The following is a 15,703-nucleotide window of genomic DNA, read 5'->3' as shown; positions in this document are numbered from 1 at the left end:
TAATCCTGGGCCTGTTTCTTTTTTTTTTTTTTTTTTTTAAGATTTTATTTATTTATTTGACAGAGAGAGATCACAAGTAGGCAGAGAGGCAGGCAGAGAGAGTGAGAGGGAAGCAGGCTCCCTGCCGAGCAGAGAGCCCGATGCGGGACTCGATCCCAGGACCCTGAGATCATGACCTGAGCCGAAGGCAGCGGCCTAAACCACTGAGCCACCCAGGCGCCCCCCTGGGCCTGTTTCAAAGGCATGCCAGATGATCTCCTCTTCTTTGTTTCTGAAAGCTCACCGGGGCTGCTGCCTTCCCCAGTCAGCAGCTTTGCTGATCATCCCAGATATATAGAAATCACTGCCAGGATCCCTGCTTTGGCCATTCAGTGCTTGAATCTAGTGGGGGAGGGAGGCTCCCAGAGAGTTACTAGGTAGAGACAGATCTCTACCATTGTCTGGGTGGCTAGCAGAGCTGAAGAAAAGACGTTGACAGTAACCAGGAAGGGCTTCATAAGAAAAAGGGGGAATTCACAGGTCAGAATTAGGCCTTAGAAATCGATCAGGCCACCCATCAGCTGTTGAGACCAGTGCTTCCCAGCCCATATATTGTACCATTGTACCATGGTCCATGTATTGTACCAGGGTGGCCAGTTTTCATAGGATCTGAACAGATCCTATGTCTCACATTTATATGAGATGTATTATTTGTAAAGTTTGACATATGCTATTATGATTAATAAATCCACATATATTTAGAAGTATTTTTAAATTTATAGGGTTTTGTTCCTGTACATTTTCTCAATGAACCAAAAGCATACACACTGATCATCATGCAAAATTCATGATTTTCTTTTAATGCTCAAAAGAAGTCCTCCTACTCAAAAGGCTGGGCATCACCAGTGATTTTCCACAGAGAGTTCAGCCACATGAGCGCCACAGGAAAAGCAGTTAACATTAATGACAACCATAAAACCAGCTGGTGTTCTTGGAGTGCATCTTCTCTTCCAGCTCTCTGCTAAGTGCTATGTGGGCACCAGATCTGGTCACCCACTGGACCTCTGTCCCCTTCTGCCTATCACTGACCTATGGCACTGAGATTTCTCTGTCTTGTTTTAGGATCGCTTGTGGATTGGTTTGCGCTCACTCAGAGCTCAAGAGTCACTCAGAGACTGCTTTGTCCATTTTTGTGTCCTCCAATGTCAAGGAGAGGATAGAGACCCTCCTTACTTGCCCAGTGAATGGGACTGAATAAACAGATGTCTGACAATTTGTGCCTTTGCCCAGTCCATAAATGGAATATTCAGAAAAGGCATAAGAGTTGGTCAGCTCTGCCCACAGAAGCCTTCCACATTTGACTCAGGCTGGCTTACACAGAGCTGCCAGCCTCCCTCTGATCAACCTGGCCTTGACCACTCCCTGGCTGCAGAAGGGCAGCAGGCATTCGGAGGCCATAATCCTTCCCACACCCAGCCCAGCCTGTTCTGAGAAGCTGCTCTTGGGGGTCAGGGTGGCAGTGCGGACCTCCGGAATGCTCCCAGTGTTCCCTTTAGCTCCCAGAGCACCACAGGTTCATGGGTAAGGAAGGTCCAGGCTCTGAGCAACTCCCCAGGTATTTCACCTCTTCTCTCTGTCTTCCTCTCAAGGCTTCCTCCTGATCTTGGCACTGACCGAAGCACTGGTATTTGCCACCCAGGAACCATCTCCCAGAGAATCTCTTCAGGTCCTCCCCTCAGGCTCCACCCCAGACACCATGGTGACAGCGACCCTCAGCTCTACCAGACATTCTTCCATGGCAACTGCCCCCACTTCTGTGGGCTCACCGACCCCCCATCCCGATGGATCCTCCTCACAGGCTGCGGCTCCCATGGCAATGACAACGCCCCATCCAGATGGACGCCCTCCTACAAACACCGTCTCCACCATCATGGTGACAGCAACCAGCCCACATTCTGAAGGCCCCCTAACCACAGGGCCCCTTCCTGCTGCCATGGCAACCACATCCTCCCACTCAGAGGGCCATCCCCAGGGGGAAGCTATGGCCACCATCCTGCTGACAAAGCCAACGGGAGCCACCAGCCGTCCCACCATAGCACCTACCCGGGCTACCACGCGCAGACCTCCCAGGCCCCCAGGCTCTTCCCGAAAGGGGACCAGCAGTTCATCACGCTCTGTCCTGCCCGCACCCAGTGGCCACTCTGGGAAGAAGGAAGGCCAGCGGGGACGAAATCAGAGCTCCACACATCTAGGGCAGAAGCGGCCCCTGGGGAAAATCTTTCAGATCTACAAAGGCAACTTTACAGAGTCTATAGAACCTGACCTGTCCACCCTCACTCCCAGGAACCCACTCTGGGGTTATTCTTCCTTGCCACAACTCCAGACAGTGGCCACAACCATGGCGCCCAGCAGGACCTCGTGGGCACCACCCACCACCCCCCTGATGCCTGCAGAGGACAAGCCAGGCCTTAGCAGAGCAGACCAGGGGGGTGGTTCCACCTTCACCAGCCAAGGAGGGGAGCCGGACACCACAGTAGCCTCAGGTGCCCCTGCCAGTCCACAACCTGCCCCAGTGCCTTCTCAGCACCCCCGCGGTGACCCACAGGATGGCCCCAGCCACAGTGACTCCTGGCTTACTGTCACCCCCGGCATCAACAGACCTCCATCTACCAGCTCTGGGGTCTTCACAGCCACCGCGGGGCCCACCCAGGCTGCCTTCAATGCCAGTGTCTCAGCCCCTTCCAAGGGGACCCCTCAGGGAACATCTTCAACCTCGCAGGCCCCAGCCCACCCCACCAGGGGCTCAGAAAGCACTGTTTCCCAAGCCAAGGAGGAGGCTGCAACCACCCCCACCATGACCAACAGGGTGCCCAGTCCTCTCTCCACAGTGGTGTCCACAGCCACAGGAAACTTCCTCAACCGCCTAGTCCCTGCCGGGACCTGGAAGCCTGGAACAGCAGGGAATATATCCCATGTGGCCGAAGGGGACAAACCCCAGCACAGAGCCACCATCTGCCTGAGCAAGATGGACATCGCCTGGGTGATCCTGGCCATCAGCGTGCCCATCTCCTCCTGCTGTAAGTGCCTCACCTTCTCCTTACTCCTCCCCTTTTCCCTCCTCTCCCTCTATCACATCAACTTGTCTGTTCCCAGAGATCCTTTGCCCCAGAGCTGGGAAGTGCCTACCAAACAGGTGGCAAAACTTCCCAGAATTGTAGGAAACTAGGTGGCAGGACACAAATCATGGCTTATCCCTACCCCTGGTCCTTAGCTATGCCAGGCCATGGATCAGATGCCCACTCGTGATAAAAGAAAAGAGCTCCCAGGAGTGGGGGAGAACCTTCCAAGTAGTCCAGTCAAGCTCTGAATTGTGCAGAAAGAAACACCAAGCTGGAGAGGTGCCATGGCTCACCCAGGAGCCTGAAGTTAAGTGAGGGATAGGCCTGGGATAGAGGGTCACCAACTTCCTGCCCAGTGCTCTTGTCATGACACCATCCTGCCACACTCACCCTCAAGGGCAGCCTGCTAATGGCTACTGTGACATGGCACCCGGACACCATAGGGGAACATTGGCACTTCTAAACATACAGCCTGCAAGTAGTAGAGCCCTCACCTTCCTCTCCCACTTCACATCCATCTTTCTGCCTATCTTTCCTCCTCTCCCTCATATCTTCTCCTCCTGCTCTTTCTCTCTTTCTCCAAAAAAGGAGAGGAGGCTTTGATCTTGCAGGAATTTCTATTAGCCTTAGCAAAAGCAGCAGTTCCTTTAGCTAAACTGAGAGCCTGAGAGTTACACATGAATTTAGCTATTTTCTCCCTCTTCCACAGTTTTATTTGTTCATGGATGGTGTGAGCTGGATGCAGTGTGGACTGCATTGCTTCCACTGGTGCTGGTGGAGAAGGGCTCTCCCAGGCCACCAGCACCTCCGTGCTGCTACCTGTCACTCCTTTAATGAGAATTTGAGAGATCCTTCCCCCTAACCTTGCCACAAAGTACCTGATTTAATCACTCAGAATATTGGGGCTTCCTTTATGTCTTCCCATGCACTTGATCCTAGATTCTTAGAGTTTCTCTAATAAACTCACAAGAATCCTCACTAATTTTAGCTTCCCCCACCCCTCCACGGTTATTGGCTGGCCTCCTTCGGAACCCTTCCAGAGGGGAGGAAACCCCCTGTGCTCCTCAGTCATTGGACAGCCCATTCTCCTTTGACTCCCTCAGGTTGTTACCCAGCTCTCCTGGAAGCCTGACATTTGTCTCTTTGTAATTTTCACTCTGTGGTCCTAAGCCATGCCCTCTGAAACCATACAAAATCAGTCTATCTACCAATTCCTGAAACAATTGAAATGGTGCTCAAAGACAGCTTTTCCTTTTCTTTCTTTTTTTTTTTTTAAAGATTTTATTTATTTATTTGACAGAGAGAGAGATCACAAGTAGGCAGAGAGGCAGGCAGAGAGAGAAGAGGAAGCAGGCTCCCTGCAGAGCAGAGAGCCCGATGCGGGGCTCGATCCCAGAACCCTGAGATCATGACCTGAGCCGAAGGCAGGGGCTTAATCCACTGAGCCACCCAGGCGCCCCAGCTTTTCCTTTTCTAAGCCGCTCATCCCGATTCCTTCAAATCTCACAAATCCCTGGCCCTACCCCATCATTTGCCGCTCCAGATGACCACAAGTTTAGCCCTGCTCTCCCAGTAGGGAGCATAGTGTTCCACATGGCCAGCCATGACAGAGGAGAGCAGGTGGTGTTTCCTTTGTTCTGGACACTTCAGTCACACTCAGGAAGCCAAAACTGATATTAGTTCTGTCCGTTATACTAACTGTCACATCACACCATGGGCTCATCCTGATCTCAATAAGAATGAAGCGCCAGAAACTTTCCACAGAGGAGGCTGTTGAGCTGCTCTCCCAGCCTTTCCTCATGCCATGGGTCATTTGAACATTAGTGCAGGAGGTATATGCCTTTAACATGAGCATAATTTCTACTTGGCGTTGTACCAACAAGATCTTTTTAAATCTAGATTCTGGATTCTTTTCAGAAGTGACCTCTCCCAGCTTTTTGTTCCCTTCTAGTTGAAAAGCAAAGCAAACTTTCCATGTCAAAGGTGGGTAACCTACTTCTGCTCAAGGACCCAATTTAGGAAAAGTGAAAATGTTTGCAGGTTGCATATTTTATTCTTTCATTAAGTGCCTTTATTGTCTCTCATGGAAACACACATGAATGCTTAAAACTGTGATTGTCCACTTCTAAAACAGAAGAATGATAATGAGAAAATGTAGTTCTATTAGCCAATAAATTATTAATAATAGTCATATTTGAGAAGTAACCACATTAGAGACCATTTTTTAAATTTTTTATTCTTTAAGTGTCTCTAGAAGCTTTAGTTTACAAAGTGAGTTCCCATTATTTTTAACCAAGCCGTCTGTAAAACAGACTAATCAAAGGAATAAAAAACATAATAAACATGCTATGCAAGGAACATACCTTATAGGCAGGGACTAAGTCTTCAGGTGAACTGACCTGCCCAGGGTCCCAATCACATAAGTCCTCTCAGATCTGGTAGTGGAATCTGTTGTGATTCAACACAATATTTCCCAAGTGCCCCTTGTGTGCCAGGCACTATGCCAAGCATTAGGGAATTGAGATATCTGATGTGGCTGCCTCCCCCAGCTCCCAGAGCCCTCTCCCCACCTGGGCCTTTCTCTTTACCTGAGCTGGACAGCACAGATTAGATCTAGGCCTCACCCCACGGGCCACACCCACCTGTTTTACAGTTCTAACAAGACTTCTACAGCCCTTTTTGCCATGTGTGAGTTTGAAATTAGATCTTACTGCAAAGTCAGAAAACCCCTGGGCTGCCTAAACCATGCATAATAATGTCAGCCAAGACAGAAACAAGGACACAGCCTGAAACTGCACATAGAGAATGCTCCCGGCACTCTGAAAGAGCCTTCGGATGCTGGAGTAGAAAGTACTACTTTGTAAAGGAAGCTATGAACCTTGGTTCAAAGTGGACTCTCACAGCCCCTTGGAACCACAGACTCCATGTCCTTCAGCATCTGTCTTGAATTCCCAGTGTGCACTTGGGAGGCTCCCTTAAGCCCTACTTGCCAAGATCCCTGCCTTAGTCCTAGCTGCCTCCACAGAGAGTTCCCTATCCTTAGTCATGCCCCAATTCCTGTGGGACCATCCTGTTGGGGCCCGGTGAAGACCCTGATGCAAGGGACATCAAAGCTGGACATTTTGTCCAGCTTCAAAATACCGTGCTCTTTCGAAGCACAGATGAGTAAATATCCAGGCTGATTTCATAGCCTCACCCCACTCCAGTCATCAGATAAGCAGACCTCTTCCAGCAGCTGCATTTATCCTAAAGCTCACTCTACTGCCCTCCAAGAAGGGTCTTCACTGCCAGTTTGCCATATATTTCAGGCAGTCTGGGTTAGTAGCAAAGTGCATGCATAGATTTCCTCACATCTGGCTTTTCAGACCAGCCCTGATCTTGTCCCTGCTTTCCTCCATGTACCAGAAACCAGATTTCAGGAGGCCAGAGTTGCTAGGCGGGTGGTTGAATCCCCTGCTTCTGTCGGAGACAGGAGGTTATCACAGCAAATCTCAGGCTGCCCAAAAGGGCTGGCATCAGTTCCACCCACCCTTCCAGATCGTAAGCTCTACCCAATGGCTGGAAAGATGTATGTGCAAGGACTGAGAAATGCTTTGTCTCCTGAGCCATGCCAGAGACAGCCACACAGGGGTTCAGATGTGCTGAAAACCAAAATTGATTGGATCCAGGCCACATTTGGCTAGGGCAGAGATGCCATGTGGCTCTTGAGCTGGTCTCTGCTGCCACCATCAGGATGCAAAGAGCCCACCACCTTCTTTTAGAACCCTCTGGGCCTGGCACTGAATTGATCCTCACACACCCCAGTCAGTGCTCTGGGCTTTCATCAGGAGGTCAGTTCTGTGGCACATACCAAATCCATCCTCAAGAATGTCTTCACCCTGCCTCCCTGAGAAAGATGAAAGGCTTTATGGATGGTGAGAACAGGAACCAGACCAGCTGCAGGTGTTTTTCACCACCAATCTAGGTTGAGCCTGGCTGAAACAGAGTAATACCTCTCTCTGCCCCAGATGTGTGAGGGTCCATGTGCACTGCACCCCAGAGCATTCTGGCTTCGTTCCAGATTGGTGGTGAATGCCATTAGATAAATGTATCTCTTACAGGTCCAAAATGACTTTGTAGTTATTACATAAGAAAACATGGGTCAGAGTTACTCTTTCCATGAAAAGAGTAGAATAAATTGGAATGGGAAGGAAGTGTGACCAGGAGGGTGGAAGGAAGTGTGTCTCCTTGGGGCTTGTGAGCTAACTGAAGCAAGGGGGATGTGGAGTGGCCCCAGGGCCAGGCGGCGTTGTCCAGGGGCTGTCACCTCAGCTGGACCAGAGTGCCATGCTCTCACACCTCTTCTCTGTGCTTTCCAACCAGCACCCCCTGCTTGGAGCCTTCTACTCTCACCCACCAGGATGGGGAGCTGACCGTAAGCCCCCAAACCTGGTTTCCCCACGTCTATAGCCTCATGTCCAGCCTGGCATCCTTCCGTACCCTGAGGCCTCCCTGAGCCTCCTGCCCGAACCCCCAAAGAAAGGAAGTGATTGTCCACAAGCTAGGCTGGTCCCTCAGGCTGGCACCACTGGACCAATCTTCCCTTCCAGAATGTCCGCTTTCTCGTCTTCAAAGTGAAGGAGCCAGACTGAAATATGTGACAGCTCCTTGTCTTCTAACCTTTTTTAAACATTAAACCTGCATAAATCCCTGGAGAAGCCCGGTATAATAGAAAGACTTGGCTCGTGGAATCAAATATGTCACAGCACCTCTCCTGCCAGTCACCTGTGGGGCTTGGACACGTTACTTAACCATTGGCCCAGTGTTTTCTCGCCTATAAAAATAGGATTAATATCCACTGTGTTAGCTCAGGGCCTTCAAGAGGCAGATGCCAGGGGTATCTGGGTGGCTCAGTCGGTTAAGCATCTGACCCTTGATTTCAGCTTGGGTCATGATCTCAGGGTCATGAGATCAAGCCCTGAGTGTGCTGTCCAGTTGGGATTCTCTCTCCTCCCTCTCCCCCTCCCTGCTCACACTCTCTCTGCCTCCTTCTCTCTCTCTTAAAAAAAAAAAAAAAAAAAGGCAGATGACAGCATGGGCTTGTGTTTGCACAGAGTTGTATCATTTACAAAGTGCTTCCCCATGCCTCAGATGTGTTCCCTGCAGTGTTCAGGGCAATATAAGACAACAAGCATTTCCCTGAGGGTCACAGAGACCCAGGTCAAGTTCCATTAATTACCTGAGTGATCAAGATCAATTTTGTTAACTTCCATGAGCTTCATTTGCCTCTTCTGCAAAGAGGAAGAGTAACAGTACATTCCTGAGAGCTATTTTGTGGGTTAAATCAGACTGTAAAGTGCCTAGGTCAGCGCTGGACATATATTAGCAACTCCTTAAGTCTGAATTGTACTTCTTCTTGGATGAAAGGTCAGGCTAGCAAAATAATGAAAGTTCTAAATCACAGGTGGTCCCTTGGCCTTGAGCCACTCAATAGTCATATAGCCCAGTTTTTCTTGCTCTTGTGGAGGGTGCTGGAAAAACAAAAAGAAAACTCCATTACATAAGTACTGACTGTGCGTCAGGCAGTGTGCTCAGCATTTCGCATTCATGACCTCTAGCTCCCATTACAGCCCTGTGAGTCCACAGTGGTCAAGTGTGCGGAAGTGACTTACCTAATGTAACACGCAGCAGAGTCAGACTTGAACCCAGGCCTTTTAGACTCCATGCCCAAGTTCTTTCTGTGGCCAGGCCAGCTTCTATTGTAAATGAAAGAGCACTTGAGAGGCACTGGGAATCCCCTGAGAGAAACAATTGGGCCTGAAGCACGAACAACATTTGAGGGGAGAAAACTCGGAACAGAGCTCCCTGATCCAACGCCCAGACCATCCTGCAACAGGGCCAGCTCTTCCCACAAGGCAGAGTCCTGGTCCTGCGTCCTGGCTCTGGAGCCAGGGGCAGTGTGGGCTTGAGGGAGCACTGGACTGGGGGTCAGAGGACCTAGACTCTGCAACCTGTCCCAACACAGGTTAGTAGCTTTATGGCTTCTGTTTCACCAGTTTGAATTCCCCCAGGCCGTTTCACCATCCCAGTTCCCGGAACAGGATGGAAAGGTAGTGACAGTGAAGAATAAAGGTACCAGAAAGGGGAGACAGGACCTGGGGCCTTGCTCCAGCCCTGCCATTCACAGACCTGTGACCTGCGGCAAGTCAGCGGGATGCTTTGGACCAGTCTGCTCATCTGTAGAGTAAGGAGATGCCCTACATTCGCATTTTCAGACTGAGCTCTACAGCTCCCCCACCTCACCCCCATTCATCCTTCAATCATGTCTTTCTTTGGAAGGAAGGGAGAAAAGAAAAAAAGAGAGCTTGAGTTTGGAAATTTTTCAATATTTTAAAGTCTATACCAGCCAGTCTGAAATTTCTTTTAGCTCAGACATTCAGAAATGTCCTTTATATCTTTAAAACTTTTTTAAGGGTACCTAGAAAAGTAGTGAGCAAATGGGAATTCTTTCTGATCAAAGCAGATCAGATCAATAGAAACTTGCCCAATCTCTTGCCCTTGCCTGGAGGTCTTTTCAGGTTGAGATGTCAGCAAGGCCAGCAGCTGAGAAGAGAGCTACAGAAATCCTGTTATCCCACAGGGACTGAAAGCGGTGGACCCTGAGGTCTCAGCCTATATGGATGCCAACTTTAGCAGATACCCCAAACCCTGACATGTACAGGCCCCTTGATGCTGGCCAAATCCTCAGGCTGTCTTGGACAGAGCTGGCCCTCTGCTGCCCCCTGGTGGTCATTGCCATGACGGCGCCAGCCTCTGAACTGCCGGATCTGGGATCCCCTCTCCCCAGCACAGATGGTCTTCACCTCCAAGATGTTGACTGCAGCCCTGCCCACCCCTGGCCTGGAGTTTCGGCCACCCCACAGGCTATGATGATGGTAATCCTGGCAGGGAAATGCCCAATCTTCATTTCCTGGCTTCTCCCCAAGAAGGCTGCTGTCATCCTTTACATCCTTTACATCCATTACAGCACTGTGTGAGCCTGGACAGGCCACCTTACCTCCCCAACCTCAGAAGCCTTTCCTCTTGGCAAGCGGAAGCCCCTCTGTTCACATACCTGTTCATTCACAACATCCAAATATACTCATTCCTCCCTGGGGCTCCATAAATCTCAGAGATTGGACAGATAGGATCACACATTGAGGAAAGCCTTTCATGATCACCCTAAAGCATTCTCTCCTCAACTCCTCTCCATGGGCTCCCTCACTTCACCCTATTTTATTTTCTTTGAACAATTATTGCTGTCTGAATTTACCTTATATTTGTTTAGTTTGTTATATCATGTGACCCTCTTGTGCTCCTCCATACACAAACTAGGAGGGATGTTTATGACACAGGGCAGCCTTGTCTTTTTTTTCACTCCCTCTCTCCCGGAACCTGGCCTGAAGTTGGCACTCAATGTGCGTAGATAGTTGTTGAACCAACAAACAAATTAACAAATGGGGTAAGTGGCTGAATATATGGCCACCACAAATTCACCTGGAGACTTGCTTCTGTCACTCAGCAATGCTGGCGTCATGCTTGTCTCCCTCCCCCGTCTCTAACTTGGACTCTTTCTACAGCTGTCTTGCTGACAGTGTGCTGCCTGAGGAGGAAGAAAAAGACGGCCAATCCAGAGAACAACCTGAGCTACTGGAACAATGCCATCACCATGGACTACTTCAACAAGCATGCTGTGGAGTTACCAAGGGAGATCCAGTCCCTTGAAACCTCTGAGGTAACAAGCCCCAAACCATGAGGTGCCCCTGGAAGGTCCGGCCCCAGCACAGGGAATAGCACAGGCTGCAGAGTAACCCACAGAGCATCTACTTGCTTCTTAGTGTCTTGTCCGCAAAGGATGGTCCATAGACCAGTAGCAGCCGCACCCAGGAAACTACAGGCCCCACACCAGCCCTGCTGAATCAATCTGTATTTTAGCAAGACTTCCCAGGTGCTTTCTATACATGTTAAAGTTCGGGAAGCCCTGTTCTTGAGACCCCTGGGCTGCTGGGAACAATTCAATAAGTATTCGTTGAGAACCCATTTTGTGGCAGGCAGTCTCTGGGGATTAGGAAGATGAGAGCTTGGGGCCCAGATTCCAAGATGTGGCTGAGGTCTAAGCCCCAAGCATCATTCAAAAGCGGACAAACTAGGGGAGATACAAGAAGAGTTGGTGGAGGGCTGTAGAAATCTAGGAGAAGAAAGCCTTTGCAGGGGGGTTAGGAAGGATAAATGGATTTTGACAGGTATTCCAACGAAGGAAGTAACCTGAATAAAGGTGGGAATGTGGGCCGCACACAGCATGTCATGGAAGAACAGAATAGGTTGGGTCAGGAAATATTGCCCCAAATACCCATCTGGCCAGTGAGAGAACTAGGCTTTGACAGGTGCTCCTTCCCCTCTCATACAGGTGGGGGCAGAGGCCAGGGCACAGCAGGAAAGGTAGATTGATTAGGCATGGGCTTGAATAGGCTTGAATGGAGTGTTACTTCCGTCTTGGGCAGTGGAGGGTCACTGAAAGTTTTGAGCTTTGTGTGACCTGGTTTTAAAAAGCTTGTGCTGATGACCTGGTGAAGGTCCTCTATACGTGCTTGGTGAACAGCTAGGAAGGAGAGGTAGGGTGGTTTAATGGATGAATGAATGGATGGGAGGACAGGTGGGAAGACAGACTCAAAGTAAGAAGGCCAGCTAGAAGGCAATCGTGATGGCCCGGGCGATAAATGGCAGACATCTGAGTAAAAGCAGTGAGAGCTGCAAAGAGTTCTGGAGACAGTCCCTTCTTCCCCTGCGGATCCATCCCCCACAGCATCCAGGGTGGGCTTTTATAAACATAAATGTGATCACATCACTCCCAGACTCAGAATCCTTTAGTAGCTTCCTGATGCTCTTAAGTTAAAATTCACAGTCTTCAGAAGGGCCCATGCGGTGGACCTGGCCCTGGCCCAACCATTCAGCCTCACATCATGCCACTCTCTATCTCATCTGCTGAGCTCAGCCACCCTGGATTTCTTTTCATTTCTTTATAACACCAAGTTACACCCCATTCTGGGGCTGTGCATGACTGTTCCTTCTACTGGGATGTGTTCTGTCCCTCCTCAGCGCCCCTTCCTTTGTTCATCTCAGTAACTCCTACCCATTGTTCAGGCCCAGTCTAACTGTCACTTCCTCAGAGAGAGCTTCCGTGACCTGCCACGCTGGGCTCTGCTCTCCTAACATATGGTCTCAGCTCCTTATGCTTTTTCCATCATGGCACTTACCAGAGTTGTAAGGATGTAGCTGCTGACCTGATATTAGTTTAATATTTCATTCCCCAGCTAGAATACCCCGTTGCTTCCACACTGTAAAACCCAGGAGTCAGTTCTAAACATTCCTCTTCCTCAATCTACCAGCAGCATCAGCACCGTCAGTCATTTCCTCCTCAGAAAGTTTCTGTCCTCACCCCAGCCTGTCCTGGCTCTCCTCCACCTTTCAGCAGCTCCTTCTCAGTCTCCATCACTGGCTCCCAGGCCTTTGGCCAGCTTCTAATCACTGCAGTGCCCGGGTTCAGCCTTCCCACTGCTTCTCTTCTCTCTACTTAGTTCCATGACTTTAAATATTATCTCTGCACCGTTGACTTGCAGTTTCCACCTCTGATCTTGACGTTTCCCCTGCACTCAGACTCATGTACCCAGCTACTGCTGTGCATGTCTCATGGGCATCTCAAATTCAACATTCCCAAGATTGAACTGCTGACTTCCCCTCCCCACCCAAACACCCAGAAGTTCCCTGGTGTTTCTCATTACATAAATGGCATTGCCAGCCACCTTCTCCTCTCACACACTGCACACCCAGTCTATCAGCAGATCCTCTTGGTTCTTCCGATACAGGAGTACTTCTCACCACCCACATTGCTGCCTCCGTCAAACCATGGATTGCTATGGTAACTTCTGAAAACAAGGTCTCTGCTACCATCTTGCCTCCTGTCCTCCACACAGTAGCCAGATGATCTTCTCAAGGAAGGAGTCCGTGTCTGCCATGTCTCCCAACCCTCAAATGGCTCCTCTTCACACTTTGAACAAAATCCAGATTCTTCTTACCAGACCCGTCACAGGCTGGCCCTGCCCACCTCCCTGGCCCCCTCCTGCCAGACCTCCCACTGACCACACACTTGAGCCACACCAGCCTTTGGCTCTTCCTCAACACAGTCTTTCCAAAAACACAAGATTTCTCTTGCACCTGTGTAAAATGCTCTTTTCCTGGTTCCATCCCTCACTTCCTTCAGGTCTCTTTTCCGGTGCTGCATCTTCAGGGAAACTTTCCCTGACTTCTCTATACAGAGTAGAAGCCCACCTCCACCCCATGGTTTTCTATCTTCTTTTCTACTTTATTTTTCTTCAGAGCACTTCTCACCACCTGACACTGCATCATTCTCTGTTGACAGGCCCATTATCTGTCTCTTCACAGAGTACAAGCTGCCTGAGGGCAGAAGTTTGTTCTCACTGCTCTATCCCTAGCACCTAGAACAGTGCCCAGAACATGGTAGGTACTTGGTAAATGTTTATCACATGAATGAGCCATAAGTTTTATTCACGATTGACTCATCACCCAGCCCAAAGCCTAACACGCAGTGGAAGCTCAATAAAAATGTTGACCCAAAGGGCAGAGCAACAGGCTTCATGAAAGCATTGACCTTTAGTGTGGTCAGTGTACATCTTGCATAGCAAAATTAGTAACTACACTTATTGTGGTGAGCATTTCATAATGTACATAATTGTCAAATCACTTTGTCACAACCCTGAAACTAATATAATATTGTATGTCAACTATACTTCAATAAAAAATAAAAATGCTTTGAGAAATGTTCCTGAAATGACAGATGTTGGCAAGGATTCAGAGAAAGGAGAACCTTCCTACACTGTTAGTGGGAATGCAAGTTGGTGCAACCACTCTGGAAAACAGTATGGAGATTCCTCAAAAAGTTGAAAATAGAGCTACCCTACGACCCAGTAATTGCACTACTGGGCATTTACCCTAAAGATACAAACGTAGTGATCCGAAGGGGCACGTGTACCCCCTTGTTTATAGCAGCAATGTCCCCAGTAGCCCAACTATGGAAAGAGCCTAGATGTCCATTGACAGATGAGTGGATTTAAAAAAGTGTGTGTGTGTGTGTGTATACACACACACACACACACACACATACACATATATATAATGGAATATTATGCTGCCAACAACAAAAAGGAAATCTTGCCATTTGCGATGACATGGATGGAACTAGAGGCTATTATGCTAAGCAAAATAAGTCAATCAGAGAAAGACAATTATCATGTGATCTGATAGGATGAATTTGAGAAACAAGACAGAGGATCATAAGGGAAGGGAGGGAAAAATCAAACAAGACAAAACCAGAGAGGGAGATAAACCATAAGAGACTCAATCTCAGGAAACAAACTGAGGGTTGCTGGAGGAGATAAGTGTGGGAGGGATGCGGTGACTGGGTGATAGACACTGGGGAGGGTATGTGCTACAAATTATGTAATAACTGATGAATCACAGACCTGTAGCTCTGCAATAAATAATATATGTTAATTTTTTTTAAAGTGTTCATGAGAACTATTCTAGTGAGTGAAAAAATGGGTAAGTTGGCAAAGGGGCTGGCCACATTTTGAGTGTAGGCTCTGAATCTCTGAACTCTAAATTTCTCATATTCTCTTTGCAAACTGGTAAATGAAAACCAAAGCCAAAGGACAGTGTCTGTGAGCTTACTATAGAAAAGGCCGTGCTTATGCAGCATCCCAGTTAGTCATTCCAACCCAGAGCACTGGGGCTGCCATCAGACAAAAGCCAGAGGTTCTAGTAGAGGCTGCCCCACCCATCCACCCAACCCACCCCTGCCATAGTCACCATCCCAGGTCAGGAGATTGCAAGAAAACCAGCAACAGGAAGGTCAGTTTGGCTTCAGAATGGGTTTTATCACTCTTTCCCTCCCAGCAGGTCAGTTGCCGTCATTCTGCTTTATTTAGAGTAATGTTACAATTTGTTCCAACTCCCTGGGTATACGCAGGCCCTGCAGACCCCCCATAGCACGGTGATGTGGTCACAGGGCATCTGCCCTGCACACCACAGCCTGAGGCTGCACTCACAGCCTGCTGTGTAGCTGCCAGCTTTGGTGGCTGCCAAGTGCTTTGCCTAAGCAAGTTTCTCTGGTGCCCTGCTCCCCGTCTGGGTTGATGAAAGCAGCAAAACACAATTCCAGGCTGTACAGGCAAAATTGTAATGCTCAAAATGTGCCTGGAAATTTTTCCATACCTTTTTTCCCCCTCTTCCAGCCGTTCCTCCTCTTTTTTCTTTTTTCTTGTCTGTTATTTTCTAAGTAAATTTCTCTTTCACACTGTGGGAAGTATCCACACAGTTCACCCTTGGTGAACACTTGCTTTGTAAGAACTGTAAAATGACACACCAGATCTTGGCCACAAAATTTCCCTCCACAGCTCAACCTAAAGCCAAGTGGAAAAAGGGGATGCCCTGTTTTCCTTACTCAGAGGGCTGACCCCGTGTCTACCTCTCAGATGGACACTCAGTCAATTCCAGTCATTGAAGAAAATTTT

At 48.9% G+C, this 15,703-nt stretch overlaps 1 protein-coding gene across 7 annotated transcripts in view; it reads left to right on the top strand.

Moving 5' to 3' along the window:
- The window catches only part of TMEM108 (transmembrane protein 108), a 371,538-nt gene that overhangs the window by 353,070 nt on the left and 2,765 nt on the right, over window positions 1-15,703 (top strand). For 6 of the 7 annotated variants that reach the window (XM_046001480.1, XM_046001478.1, XM_046001479.1 and 3 more), the window contains 2 exons: window positions 1,629-3,056; window positions 10,697-10,851. In XM_046001480.1, the coding sequence (XP_045857436.1) occupies window positions 1,629-3,056; window positions 10,697-10,851 (1,583 nt within the window). Of the gene's footprint in view, window positions 1-1,628; window positions 3,057-10,696; window positions 10,852-12,979; window positions 13,068-15,703 lie in introns of those variants that run through there. The other variant, XM_046001484.1, reaches the window with a different exon arrangement.

The sequence above is a fragment of the Meles meles genome, chromosome 4 (genome assembly GCF_922984935.1).
Source record: "Meles meles chromosome 4, mMelMel3.1 paternal haplotype, whole genome shotgun sequence".
Taxonomy (NCBI): domain Eukaryota; kingdom Metazoa; phylum Chordata; class Mammalia; order Carnivora; family Mustelidae; genus Meles; species Meles meles.
The sequence above is the reverse complement of the archived record's forward strand: the minus strand, read 5'-3'. Positions and strand labels throughout refer to the sequence as shown.